The sequence below is a fragment of the Lissotriton vulgaris genome, chromosome 3_1, assembly GCF_964263255.1.
Source record: "Lissotriton vulgaris chromosome 3_1, aLisVul1.2, whole genome shotgun sequence".
Lineage (NCBI taxonomy): Eukaryota > Metazoa > Chordata > Amphibia > Caudata > Salamandridae > Lissotriton > Lissotriton vulgaris.
Genome location: NC_141689.1, coordinates 2,084,533,915 through 2,084,548,710, shown reverse-complemented (window position 1 = coordinate 2,084,548,710; position 14,796 = coordinate 2,084,533,915). Strand labels below are relative to the sequence as shown.

The window sequence follows — 14,796 nt, the reverse complement described above, 5'->3', positions numbered from 1 at the left end:
TCTGTGACCCAGAGACATTTAACGCCATTTGACTTTTTTTTGTCTTATTTTATTTACTTACTATTGGAAGGGGTCAACATTGTCTAGTTTTACACTTCACTGTTGAGTAGAGGAGCATATGGATAATTTCTAAAATACTGGCAAACTGATGTTAAAAGTATAAATTCATAACTGGATTATCTTTATTGAATTCGAAGTAAAATTAAGGAGTTGGTTGTACTTTCCATTAATGTTTACTTCTTTTTTTTTTTTGTTTCTAAGTGGAAAAAGTTGCCAATGAAAGCCAGAAGACACCTAGGGATGTAGTGATGTTGGAGAACTTCCACCATCTCCTTGCTACGCTTTCCCGATTAAAAATACCGTGTCTGGAAGCTGAGAAAAGAGTTGCTAAACAGAAATATGGTGATCATCTTCAATCTTATGTCATTTACTCTCTAGGGCAGCCACTCGAGAAACTAAATGTAAGAATCTTATTTTTGTGTCAAATCTTTTTATTGAGAAGTTTCATGAAAGTGGCTATAACTGTTTTTCATTAAGTCATCGCCGTTAGCCACACAGATTTGAGTGTCGGCATGATGCTTGCTAGTAAATGTCATGCATGTGTTATAAGAAATAGTACATTATTCAATGCAAAATGAAGAGAATGACCTCCCTATCCCCCTCCCAACACCCCTGAAAAAACACACACAAAAATGGAACAGTGCAAAAAAGATGAAATGCATGATGGTGGTGTTATCTGGAGCTTTGTATTTGCAGGTTCAACTTTCATTAGGGTGGGCCCCAGGTTGACAAAGTCTCTCATTCCAGATACATTTCAGGTGTATATGCCCTTATATCAATATATCTAAGAATGAGGCCACGGCCAGTGTTAAGCAGGGAGTGGGTGATAAATGCAGGAGTAAGTGTGCATACATGAACATAGCACGATTAGTCCCTAAGGTTGGGGGTGCAGGTGGTACCATCTATCAACAAGTACCAGTTCATTGGTCTCTTATTATTAAGGAGAGGCGAAATTGCCTCGTCCCTTAATAGGAGTTTAGGTTTCTATTTCTGTCCAGGTCCCATGTGAGTTTAAAAAATCCCCCGCTGTAATATACCCCTGGATAAAAGTGTCTTGGGAGTTATTTGGGAATATAAATTTAGCATCATCAGCATCGACCTTTCCCCCCTGGTTTTTCTGTTTTATCCAGTGACAACCCGTAAAATTGATATCGGTTTTTGTCCATTGTGGGGTGTGATAAGACGGCCACGCCCTAGGTTTTGCTAGGGGTGGAAGCGCAATATTTGTGAGGGTACTTGAGTGTTGCATGTGCTGTTAGTATATTTTAAAGGAGGTGTGTTTCCAGGAGAAATATGATATCAGGGTTGTGTTGCAAGAGGTATCTCCATTACTAGTGTCATTTGTTTAGGAAGTTTCAGCCTGTATATTCAGTGGGAGGAGTTTCCATGTATAAGGGGCACTTATCGTCATGTGACATTGGAGGTTGTAACATATTCCTCTGCTTGTACCTTAAAACCAACAGACCAAATTTCCCCATATTCTTTGAATTAACCATTAAACCCCCCCAACCGCACAAGATCATAATCAACAAAAAAAGGATACAGTGTAAAAACAACCAAAAGGCCAATAGGGTCTAACTTGTTCTCCTTATTCCATATGGTTTGCCATTCTGGGCACGTACAGTACTAGCATGCTTCCCTGGCTGGAACCTATGATTCCAATTCCTTGGGTATGCCCAGCATCGCCCTGACTTCTGACAGAGAGCGTACATATCACTGCTTTCCATTTCATTAAACACTGAGATTAAATGGGTGGCCCTAATGGTATTTGATGTTGTGTTCTTGTAGGAAGTCAATAATTGGCCTAAAGTCAATGTGTTTGCTCATGGGGACAAGAGATAAGTCTTGGTAGAGTTGGATGGTGGAGCCTCAAAATATCAGTTCCGACAACCCACTTCAATAAATGAATGAATGAATTATGCTGTTTTGTAAAGCAGACAGCTACTCAGTATCGTCCCGGCTCTAGAGTACAAGTACTCACTAAAAACACAGATATCCTAATTTGTGGAGGAGGAAAGTCAAGTTTTCAGTCTCTTTCAGAAGACCTCATCCAAAGGAAGCATCCGAAGGTCCAGCGAGAGCTCATTCCAGGTTTTAGCCACTAAGAACGAGAAAGCGTTACATCCCTTCTTCTTACATTTAATGTGAGGCACTACCATCAAAGTGGTAGATGCCGAACATGTGATCTAGTAGGGCAATAGGACAGGAACCCCTGTGCAAGATAATCCTGGCTTTCCTGAGATGCTACCATATGGAAAGGTAACCAATGCAAGAAAGTTTAAGAATGGGGAGATCGAAGACCGAGAAGGCAAACACAGGATGAGCCAGGCAGCAGCATTCTGAACCACCTGAAGATGACTTAGCAGAGTGTCTGATACCCCAAGATAGAGGGTGTTGGAGTGGTCCTGTAGAGATGTAATCAACACATGAATCACACTCCTCTTACAATGCAAAGGCAGAAGATACAAACAAGAGGTTCCTAAGAGTAAGAAGCAGCCTAAAACACTGTCCCAACCACCACAGAAATCTTGGGTTGCATGGAAAGTTGATTGTTCTATTTAACTCATGCATTTTTTACTACTGGAGATGGGGGAATGGGGGCAGGGGTGGTGGTGGTTGGGAGCAGGCAGGAGATCCAAATATCTTCCCATCAGTTTGTCGAATGGGGGCGAAAAAGTAGAATTTCAGTTATATCTGCGTTACATTTCGGCTGGCTGCTCTGCATCCACTCAAAGACGGCAAGCATGCAATACTTAAGGTATTTCAACCAAGGACTGAGGTCCCTCAGAAGCGAAAAGCAATTGGGTGTCATCCGCATAAGAAATGGTTTTTCGACCAAATGACTCCACTAATGTGATCAGTGGTGACATAAAAACATTAAAAAGTGTAGGGCTCAAGGAACAGCCTTGGGAGACACAATGCTTCATTGCTTTAACTTCAGAGGTGAAGGCGCTCCCCACACCCACTGCCCTCTGGAGTCCAGGAATTACTTTAACTAGTCCCACACCCGGCGTTCCACCCCCAGGTTGGCAAGGTGTTGGAAAAGAATTGTGTGCGGGTCAGTATCAAATGCAGCAGATAGGTTGAGAAGAATAAGGCTGCATTTTTACCCTTATGCAGAGACCACTGGATATGGTCAGATATTTCTAGTAGTGCTGTCTCCATACTGTGGCAAGGCAGATCCCTGATTGACTAGGGTGCAGCAACTTTGGCCGTTTTTCAATTATTTTATCAAATGCTGGTAGCAACGAGATGGGCCTATAGTTGCTGAGGATATTTGGATCTAACAAGAGCTTCTTAAGAAGAGAGATGTCCTTAGCGAGTTTCCAGGCAGTTTCATGATGGATTCCTTGTCTTCAAAGAAATGCACTTGGGTGAGAATGTCCGGGGAGCTTCTGGTTGGTTCATGTTGGATATTACTCTATGGGTGGGGTTGCTACTAGTTCGTCTTTAATGGTCTGGAGGAGTTCCTTGGTAAAGCCCACAGTATCTCCTTCTGCAACTCTGAGGATACCTCCGATACATATGTTGGCGTGCCTGCTTCGGTTTTCCAAACCTTCTGTTTTGTTTGCTGGTCTGTGATTTGGTCTGTTAGTGCTTGCACCCTGTGCTATAGCAACTCTTAATCTTCCTTTATTGAGTCAGCAGATCGTTTGTGATAGTCTACATTATTCCCCAGCTCAAAGATGTCCATTTGAACTTCTGTTAACTATGTTTTGAAGCCTGTCTTGATGGAGATGATTTCTAATCAGATTTCAAACAGAAGCCAGTCCTATATACTCTTTTGATCATGGGCACCTTTGATACTGCGCCCACAACAGCACTGCACCAGGCCGTGCGTCACATTCATGGGGGGTCCCGTCGTTCACAGAGGTCCCCCCTGACTGAGTCTCTCTCAGCTGCTGTCTGAGTGGAAAGCGCCGTCTCTAGACAGCCTCTGTGCAGGAATCACGCCTCATTGCCAAGGCGTGTTCTGCTCACAAAATGGCAGCCACATACTTCAGAAGACACTGTGTACCATAAGGAAGACTTAGATCTCCAATGAGGAGTCTGGGAGCTCTATAATCCCTGCAATGGTTAAATCTGTGTTTTGGGCTTAAATGTCGGGTGCTGTTGGATACTGTGTATGCCGAGGTGGAGAGGAGCACAGGAAGTCTATTTCTACTCCATACACGACTTGGCCATGCCCCAAGAATCTTATTTTCATAGTGTATTTTTCCAGAAAGCATTTTCACTTGTTCCTGAAAAATGAATTAAAATGCAATCATGTATAGATGATTTCTAGGTAGAATGAGCTGCAAAGTTCCTAAAAGGTTTTGTGAAAGTTTTTTTTTGTAATTTATATATATAGTATTCAATGAAGTGCACTGCATTGAACAAGTTGTCAGCAAAAGAAAAAGCTTAGCAGCAGTGACATACAAGGCAGTTAAGAGTGTGGCAAGCTGTGGTGTTAGGGGAAGTTCTCAGCTAGAAGTCTAGGGCACTCGAGTTTTCTCGCCTCACGAGGGAGTTAGCCCTACCCCCATAGAGCGACCCTCCAACATGTGCCTATGTGATGTGTGGGAGTTGCCCGCGCATCCTGCCTCATGTATCCCTATCCGCTCAGTCTCCTGCCGCCCCCTACAATTCCGTCTTTCAGCAACCAGGTGGGAAAACATTTTATTTCTGTTCGTAAACCAGTGTTGTCCAAAAGCATGTTTTTGTATCCTCTTAATCATTGGTCGCACTTGTATTCTATGTGTTATCTTTTACTTGTTAAAGCTAACCAAAAGTTTGACAAACATGTCTGAGTGTACGCTGCATGTATTCATGTACACGTTTGCTGTTGCGTTTTTCAATGTCCCCAACAGTTGTGAGGCCTTTTGACTCTTGGAGCATGTGTCATAGTGTGGTAAGACTCACAAACACACAGCATTAGGATACTTGATATATAACGATGTGGAATTAGAGAAAAATTTAAAATATAACACATCTGCACATCTGAGTAAAAAATACACGTTTCATATGCAATACAAATTTGCCTCAAAAATCTTCTGCGTATACTGTTCACTTACACGATTTACCCATAAATATATATAACTATTTTTTATCTGAGACTTTGCTAATAGCTAGAGGTAGAAGCGTTGGTGTACAGCGGGGTTTGGATATATGCACGGCACCTGCGTCTTAGTTGACAGTCGTGAAGGAATGACTAAGACGCCAGTAATTGTTTGTTCGCCCACGTCAATGAAAATTCCCCTGACGAAGGGCTTTGATTGCCCGAAATGCATTGGGTCTGGGCAAGCATGATTTAACCTAGTATTTGTGTTATAATATTGAATGAGATGAATTCTCGGCTCCGGCGACTGACCAACCATGAGGAATGAATACATCCAAATTTGGAATTGACCAAAGTTTCAATTTTTGATAATTTTGTATTAACTTGGGTTACTTTATTTTTGCAAATTTGGCTGTGTATTCAGGAGCTATTAACCATTGGGTGACTGTTTTTTTCTCTATTGTTAGTCACGCTTTTGAGTCCACAAGAGATAGACTGGTTCCAGGCATAAAGTTGATTTACCTCCCTAATAATTTTCTCTAACTTTTGGATTATCCCAGAGGGCATGCACCACCTATTTCCTATTTATCTTATTTTTTAACCATGTACATTTTGTATTTGCTTAACTTTTATGATCTATTTTGATAAGATCGAATAAAGATTAATTGATTCTCACATGTTTTAGTTAATCCATGCTTAGGCAAACATAGATACCAATCAGTCTGAGTTCCTATTCCTCCAACTGTTTGCTGTTTATTGCATAGTACAAAATTCGCAAAACATAATTGGATATTTCATAGTACAGACCAGAAGGGTATTTGTGGTTGAAACACACAATCTTTTATGCATGCTTTGAAAATATAGTTTTCTTTGTGATTGTTGTTTTGAAAATATACGCTGTACCCTTATTATAGCTGTATAATTGATCTCCTTTTCAGCACTTCTTTGAGGGTGTTGAAACTCGAGTTGCCCAGGGTGTGAGAGAAGATGAGGTCAGCTACCAACTTGCCTTCAACAAGCAAGAACTTCGTAAGGTTATTAAGGAGTATCCTGGGAAGGAAGTAAAGAAGGGACTGGATAATCTGTATAAGAAAGTCAATAAGCATCTATGTGACGAGGAGAATTTGCTGCAGGTATGGTTATAGTGAGTGCCCGGAGAATGTGTTAATAATAGGCATTTTGCACAGTGAAAATCTTAGTGTTTACTATTTGTGTTTTATGGTTTAAATCACATTTCTCAAATAAGGTGATTTCATCATACTTTTGATCGTTTGTAGTGTCTGTAAAGTATATGCGTGATTCTGATCTATTCTTGTCCTTTTTGCGCACTGCCAAACCTTTAAGTTTTGTCGAGTTGGGAGTACAGTGTTCCTATCTAGACCAAAAAGCACTAGTACTAAGGCACACACCTAAATCTATTAGGATGTAGAAGCTCATCAAATGCATCTGCCATTACCCATTTTCTTATGCAGATGACACCCAAATCATCATACACCTACATTAGGAGCCGTATTTTACACTGGACTCTATTTGACTGTCTTAGGGAGGCACAAAGGTGGATGGCATACAGCCTTCTAAAGTGTTATGCAAACAAAACAAAATTACTATTAGCATGGGCCCTTAACATCAAGGCCCAAAACCTTTTTTTGGACAGTCAACTCTCCTGGGAACCGCACATAAATGTAATCTGTTGTGCCAACTATAATAAATAAATAAATCTATAATAAATAATAAATCTTGTGATTTCCGAGATGTTCTCTTTCTTTTCTATACCCCACACTAATGTCCATGTGTCTGTCTTCCAGACATTTTTTTACTGTAATGTGATATTTTTTGGCCTCCCGGGAGACTTACAATCATAGCAACAAAAGGTTTAAAAATGCGTCAGTGCGAATAGCTTGCTACCTTCCTAAATTCATACATGTCTTGGACGTTCAACGAAAACTACAGTAGTTTCCTGTTGAACTGAGAATTTAAATTAGATGCATATGCACTATACGTAAAACCTTCTATGTCATGTTGTGTAGTGCAAAGTAACGTCTTGGGTAACAATGCACATAAAGGGAAAATCCAGTGAAGAATTTTTTTCATTTTTTCTCAATCTGTTATCACTAACAATCACCATTCATAAGTATTTTAGAAAGTTCCTTTGTTCGATGATGCCTGCTTGGATTTTGAGGTGATTTGTGTCAACATTTACCGGATAACCCCTTTTACAAGACCTAAATCACAATTCACCCCCAAGATGAGAGGAAAAGATTTACCTAAAAACTTAAATTAAGAAATAAAATACCTCTACTTATTCTCTTTCTTCTTCCTCTTTAGCTTTCTTATTGTAGCAGCTCATCTATGTCAATGCCGGGATGGGTCCTTGCAAGCAATCTTCAATCTTCAGGGCATGCTGCATGAGCTCTTGGGTTCACAAAAGCTTATTTTCTCATTATCTGAGCTGGCTGAATATCGCTGCCTGAACAAAGTGGATGTGTTGCATGCAGAAGTTATTACTCGTGGAATTATCCCTTCACATTTTTCAGACCTTTATAAATTTACCAGCCAGTTAAGGAAATGGATAAAGGATGCAAAAACACTTTCAAGGCAAAATACATTCTAAAATCGACCATACATCCTTCAAAGGTCAAATTGGCACTTTGAATGAAATACTCCCGGGTGACGCCATCTTGGCCTAGTGGTTAACTCTCTATGGTTTGTGCAACCAATGAGGTAACAGCAGAAAGGCTGCTTAAGGAAAAGGGCTGCTCGTCCTCACGTCTAGCGTGCCGATGGAAAGCCCTTTTGCGCCCAGCTGGTACAAGGGGCTAGACTCTATGCCCAAAATATAACCTGCTTAGTGGAGGATCTACACAAACTTAATATGCTAGGCCTGAACATTATCCCAGAGCTTGTCTCAGTGCAAAATACCAACGGGGTCTAATTTCCCCAGCACAAATTAATGGCAATAGTGGAACTAGCATTTTTAAAAACCCTTCGGCCAAAATTAAATCAATCTGGGAACCACCAGCACACGCAATCCTAATGGCATACCTCAAAACCTCTTGTCTTATTACACATCGTATAGAAGTTAATGACAATATAATACATATTGAGCCGGATTTATTATTGCTTACTGTGTCATGGCTGATAGAGGATTCTATACCAGAATTATTGGAGGCAGTTCCTGAGGAATAATACTTGCTCTAATCAAATAGAGAATGTAATCAAAAGGGGAAGTGTTGCTGCTGTTATACATGCAAGTCAGCTTCATTGCAAATAAGTCAAAAAGGTGGATTTATAACTTTTTATAATGGAATTTAACAAAAGCAGGCTATTGCATGTGGTTTATTATGGCGAGATAATGTTTGAAGTAATTTGTCCTTTGGCTGCTGAGTTTTCACAAATGTTGGTCATAGGCGCTTTTAATTTCTGGTCGGACTCATTGAACAAAGGTCTGATAGACCAGAAGTTTATAGACCCAATGACAGCTCTAAATTTTCTACAGCATGCAAATGAGTTTGATCTTATAAAAGGACACTCATTGCACTCGATTTCGATGCTTAACATAGCAAATATTATAGATGGCCAATATTATAGAATATCAGTGTATGGTTGGAACATCAATTGATAGAGTTCACTATCCCTATATGGAAGGTCTCTTACATTAAATCATCAGAAATTAGAAAAATATACTAAAATGGAAACGAGTTAAGATGAATAATATGGCATCTACTCTTCAACAAACTATACCCATGCTGAGTGACTCAGGCCTTGAGGCTGAACAAAAGCTCAGAAATTGGTTGACGACAGCCCCTAAAGAGACAGTGTGTAATTTCTAGGGCAAAACCAGCATAATTTGTTACAATGAAACTGATGAAGGCTAAACTTAAACTGCGACAACTAGAACGACAGTGGCGCAGGGAGTATTCAGAAGAACTCAATCTGAAAAGGGATTAGTAGAATATAAAGCAGCATTAAAAGAGGAAAGAGTTGATCCAGCTTAAGACAGGGCACGAGATTCCAGGGTCCCTCACACAGTCGACCAAAAGAGAGTGGTTGACCGTGTCGTAGGCAGCGGAGAGATCAAGCAGGACGAGGGTCAGTGAGGAGCCGCTATCAGCCTCACTGCGGAGGGTATCCAATACTGTAAGGATTACCGCCTCGGTAGAGTGCGCTGGGCGGAAGCCTGCTTGATGGGACTCAAGGAATTCTGATTCTTCCAAGAAGTCAGTGAGACAGCCTGTGACATAGGCTTCCAATACCTTGGCCAGGTAGGGAAGGAGAGAAATTGGGTGGTAATTAGTCAGAGTTAGCGGGTCAGAGCCCATCTTTTTCAAGAGAGGAACAACAATAGCCTCTTTAAAAGTTGCAGGGACAGTGCCTTGAGATAGAGAATTATTTAAGAGATTTAGAGCAGGACTGGTAATGGCAGTAAAAATGTCGTTCAAAATGCTAGAATGGCAACAGTCGGTGGGTGAGCCGGATTTAACTTTTGAAAGAAGATTAATAAAAGGGGAAATGCGAGAATGTACTGTGGTTAGTAAAGGGGGGGGCTAGGGGACAACCTTTGACTGACCGGGATACTGGACTTGAATTTTTTAATTTTATCAATAAAGAAGAGATTCAATGTGTTGCAAGAAGTTTGAGAAGGGGGTGTTTACATAGGGTTCTTTCAGAGTTGGATAACTCATTCACAATATGAAAAATCCCTTTCGAGCGGTTGGTAGCCGAAAAAATTTTAGATGAAAAATGCGCCGCTTCGCCTGTTAAAATAGATTTTCTGTAAATTTAAAATAAGTTTAAATAGGACTGTTTATCTTCAGGTTTGTAGTTGCCACGCCACTTTCTTTCCAGTTGTCTTAGGGCTTGTTTTTAGTGTTTCAATTCAGTAGAGAACCATTTCTGACGATCATGGCGGCGGGGGCGTGGATCTTCCTGAGGGAAGCAAACTTGTCACAGGCAGCCAGTACCAGCTAGTGAGCTGTGCATCAGCCAGGTCGAGTGAGGGATTGCCCGGAGGAGTCGAGTTAAAGAGGGAACCAAGGAATAAAGATTTGTCGATCTTCTTCCAGTTTCTATGTTGTTTTTTGTTCAAAGAATTCTTCTTGAGTCATGAGGTAGTGTGACTCCACCGCATGTCATCGGCTACATTGTTGGATTGTTTTATTCCACCATCGGGTTTGGACGTATGCTTCTGTGCTCCAGATTGACTCAGTTGCGTTGATTGTTTTCAGTTCTTCCGTGCCCTATTTCTCTGTCAATATTGTTTTCGATCATGCTTGCCCCTTTTCTCTCGTATCTGGTCTACACTTCCAGTTACTGTTCAGGATAGTAGGCCGGTCAGCTCAGTCCCCCAGTGCGTCCTCGCTTGTTGAGCCCTCTTTTTCCTACTGTTTGATCCACTCTCACTATCCCTTGCCTGTGATGAAATGGATACTCTTTCGATACTGCCCTTGGTGTTGTGCGAAGTACTCCTTGGCAGATCTCCACCTGGTCTGTAATCTTTGCCTCTCAACTGAGCACGACAAGGTTTCCTGTGTTGAAGAAGACCCTTTGAGACCACCGGGCCAATCGACTGGAAATGTCAAGCAGGAGCAGAGAAGATGCTCCAGACCTCTTAAGTCATCCTGAGCCTTCGGTCGCTTACGAGGAGGATTTCTCGCCCGAAGAGAGTACCTTTTCAGACCTCGATGTTAAAGACTTCCTGCTTGTGCAACAGGTTGTTAGTACCGCTTTGCCCCCCCACTCCACCCTCCCTCAACACTGCATAATGGCCATGGTTGGCACTTACAGTCCTCTTCAGACACCAGCTTTGGATCATTGCTGAAAAAAATCCTAAAACAGACACCCTTGGTGCTTGCGGCTCCGCACAGACCTAACTGCTAGATATGAAACAGTCGGCTTCAAAGCAATAAGTTGGCCCCACGCTGGTGCCGAAACACTCTGCTCCGACCTGAAGACCAGCCTAAGAACCAGTTGAACCAGTCCTCCAGAGGTTGCAGGAGCAGCTTGATGCCCAGTGGAAGCAAATTTTCATCCCCACCCCCAAATGGTTTGCATACTTGCACATCCTCCGACGCCAGATCCTCGGCCTCCTAAGAGACAGCTCCGCTTTAAAGAAGCTCTGGAGCCGGCTCCTCATCCAAAGTGAAGTGAAAGTAACAGGATAAAGCCACCAGTCCTCTTCTTGACACTGGACTACCTCCACACTCTTCCACTCCACCCAGACCCCCACCATAACCTTCGCCACCTCCTTCTTTACCTGATACACTGTCCTCCATTCCACAGGGGTCACCACATTCTGATACGAGTGGACAAGTTGGGAAGACACTTTTGACATGCTCACACAGGGAGACCCATGAGACTCATATGATGTAGATCTGCCTGCGAATACTGATCCTGTCCTCTACCCTGTCGACCTTCCCCGCCAGATGACTCCTCCTCTTACCACGAGGTTCTAGGTAGGGCTGCTGCTTACCACAAAGTAAATATGCATAAAGAGCCCACCGAGGAGAACTTCCTCTTTGAGACTCTTTTTTAGGCTCATCGCTCCATTCAGGATCTACCTATGCTGAAGGAGATACTCCAGCCAACCCCTGAAATTTTCAATGATCCGATAAAAGCCCAGATTATTAACCCACGGGTTGACAAAAAATGCAAAGCCTCCCTTGAGACCCTATATATTCGAAGCCAACTCCCACCACATGCTCAGGACACCGGCAATGCTCCTCCATCAGACAAAGAGTAAAACGATAGACGCGGCTGGAAAGGGAAGTGGAGACACAACCTGTCAACCACTGGTGCATCACAAATTCCATTGGTCTTCTCTCTTGATAGGACCAGGCCCACTGGGACAAAATGGATGAGTTCCTGCAACATGTACCAGAGGAGAATTTTAAAAGGTGACCGGAATTGGTCACACAAAGCAAACTAATTTACAACACAATCATTAAGTGCATCCTAGATGCTGCTGACACCTCTACTCGGGGTGTTAACTCTAGTCACCTCCTCAACAGGCATGCCTAACTCTAGTCACCTCCTCCACAGGCATGCCTGGCTCTGTTTCTTCAACATTCAACAGCATCTCTTTAACCTGCCCTTCGATGGGAACATCTCTAGGCTTCAGGTTGATGAGATGCAGGAGAAAAGAAATCAAAACATACAAGGAAACTGGTAAAGCCATGGGCTCTACAGACACTTTCCTCAAGGGGTCCTTGCACCGCTCCACATATCGCAAAGGCTCCAAGATCCGTCCCCTGAAGCCTCCTTGTCTTTCCAGTGCCATCCCAACCAGCTTCCACAAGGGGCTGCTTCACGGGTGCCTATAGTGGAAATAGTGCCAAAGGTAGAGGCAGAAGTGCTCCCCCTTGGGAGCCAGCACAGATAAGCATTTACTTGCCACTTTTTCCCCCCAATTGCACAACGTCTGTTGTGAGATGGTTGCAAGTGTTCTTCCTCTCCTTGGCAAAGTTTCTTCTCAGGCCAGTTGATTTTAGACATCATCCAACACTGTTTCTGCCTAGAGCTCTCTTCCACACCACCCACAATATAACCTGTAGGTATGTACTCTCCCAGAACACATTCGGGTGACCTGACCTGTCCTTGGCCAGTGACGGTCGCTCTACCCGTCACACGGCTCCCCCCTGAGTGCGCCCGGTGCCCCCTGCTGACTCGACCTGCTCGCTGCTGCCCTCAAGGCTGAGGCTCCTCTCCTTGTTGCTTCCGCTCCCCCCGTTATTGTTGTTTTGTGCCCCTGTTGTCTAGTTTTCCTGCTCGCTCTTCCTCCGCGTGCTCGCCGCTGCCCTCGAGGCTGAGGCTCTGCTCTTTGTTGCTTCCGTTCCCCCCTTTGCCTATCTCTGCCCGCCAGTATTGTTTATTGTGCCCCTGCTGTCTGGTCTTCCTGCTCGCTCTTGCGCCGTTTCTTCCCGCCGGTCTGACCCCGCTCCCTGCCGCTGCTCCCCTGCGGCCCCCCCTTTTGCTCCTGCTGCCCTCTCCCCTTCCCATTCGCCACCCTGCTGCCCCCTCCCAGCTGCTCCTCCCTCCCACTTCGCCACTTATGGCGGAGTCCACGCGTACGCGCAGCGGTCATGCGCAGCGGGCGCGACGATTGTGCGCCGAAGGCGTGCCAATGGCAAGCCCGTCTACGCCCGTCCGCGCCTAGACCGCGCCCAGCGCCAGAAACCCTGGATCCCGACGATGCCAATGCACTCGACGAACCTACAACGACGCCACCCTCCCCGCACTCAACACTGGCCGGAACCCAGCCTGTCACCTGGCCACCCCGAAATGCACCCACGGACCCTTCACCTGCCAATAATGCAAATTCACCTGCATCCGTCCAGAACCAGCGCCCGCCAAGCCTACCACCAGCAAGAATCGCCTCAAGTGCATCCTGCTCAACACCCGCTCCGTCCACAGGCACGCAGTCGAACTCTGGAACCTCCTAGACAGAACTGCACCGGACTTCGCCTTCCTCACTGAAACCTTGATGAACGCCTCCTCAGCCCCCGACATCGCCATAGCCATCCCAGACGGCTACAAGATCACCCAGAAGGACCGCACCAACCAAACCAGAGGAGGCATCGCCATCGTCCACAGAAACACCATCCGCATCTCGACCAACTCGGAAGAAACCCTCACAGACGCCGAACACCTGCACTTCCAGATACACACCGACCCCAGGACCACCCTCAGGGGCACCCTAATCTACAGACCCCTGGAACCACGCACCCAATTCAGCGAAACCATCGCAGACTTCATAAGCCTACACGCCCTCGCCTCCCCAGACTGCATCCTCCTAGGGGACCTCAACTTCCACCTGAAGAACAACAATGACCGCAACACCACCACCCTACTGGAAAACCTCGCCAACCTCGGACTCAAGCAACTGTTGAACACCCCCACCCACTATGCCGGCCACACGCTTGACCCCGTCTTCTCCTCCAGCAAGCACATCTCCTTCAGCCACTCCACCGGACTCCACTGGACAGACCACAGCTGCGTCCACTTCTCCTTCAAGAAAACCACAACCCACCACCACCCGCAACTGGCCCCACGCAGAAGCTGGAGCAAGATCACCGCCGACCAGCTCACCACCTCCCTCAGCCAGAACCCTCCCACCACCACGATGGACCCCAACGAAGCAGCCCGCAACCTCGCACAGTGGCTCACCAACTGCGCCAACAAACTCGCACCACTGAAGAAACCACCCAGCAGACCCCACAGCAAGAAAGCCTCATGGTTCACGGACGACCTCATCAACTCAAAGAAAACCTGCCGCACCTTGGAGAAAACCTGGCGCCAGAACCAAACACCAGAGAACATGACAGCCCTCAAGAACGCCACCCGGAAGTACCACCAACTGATCTGTACCACCAAGAGAACTACGTACAAACAGCGCCTGGACAACAACACCCACAACAGCAAGGAACTCTTCAGCATCGTCAAAGAGCTCTCCAACCCCAGCGCCTGCAACAACAACTTCACACCCTCGCAAGACCTCTGCGACTCCCTCGCCTCGTTCTTTCACCGCAAGATCGCCGACATACACAACAGCTTTGGCGCACAGACCAACCAGCGAACCCAACCGCCACCCTCTGCACCTGGAACCCGGTCAGCACCGAAGACACCGCCCGCACTATGAGCACCATCCACTCTGGCTCTCCCACCGACCCATGCCCACACCACATCTTTAAGAAAGCCAAATC

The 14,796-nt window shown here is 44.9% G+C and overlaps 1 protein-coding gene across 9 annotated transcripts in view; it reads left to right on the top strand.

Moving 5' to 3' along the window:
- The window catches only part of EXOC1 (exocyst complex component 1), a 332,741-nt gene that overhangs the window by 304,879 nt on the left and 13,066 nt on the right, over positions 1 to 14,796 (top strand). For all 9 annotated transcript variants that reach the window (XM_086962628.1, XM_086962632.1, XM_086962630.1 and 6 more), the window contains 2 exons: positions 262 to 461; positions 6,037 to 6,231. In XM_086962628.1, the coding sequence (XP_086818754.1) occupies positions 262 to 461; positions 6,037 to 6,231 (395 nt within the window). The remainder of the gene's footprint in view (positions 1 to 261; positions 462 to 6,036; positions 6,232 to 14,796) is intronic.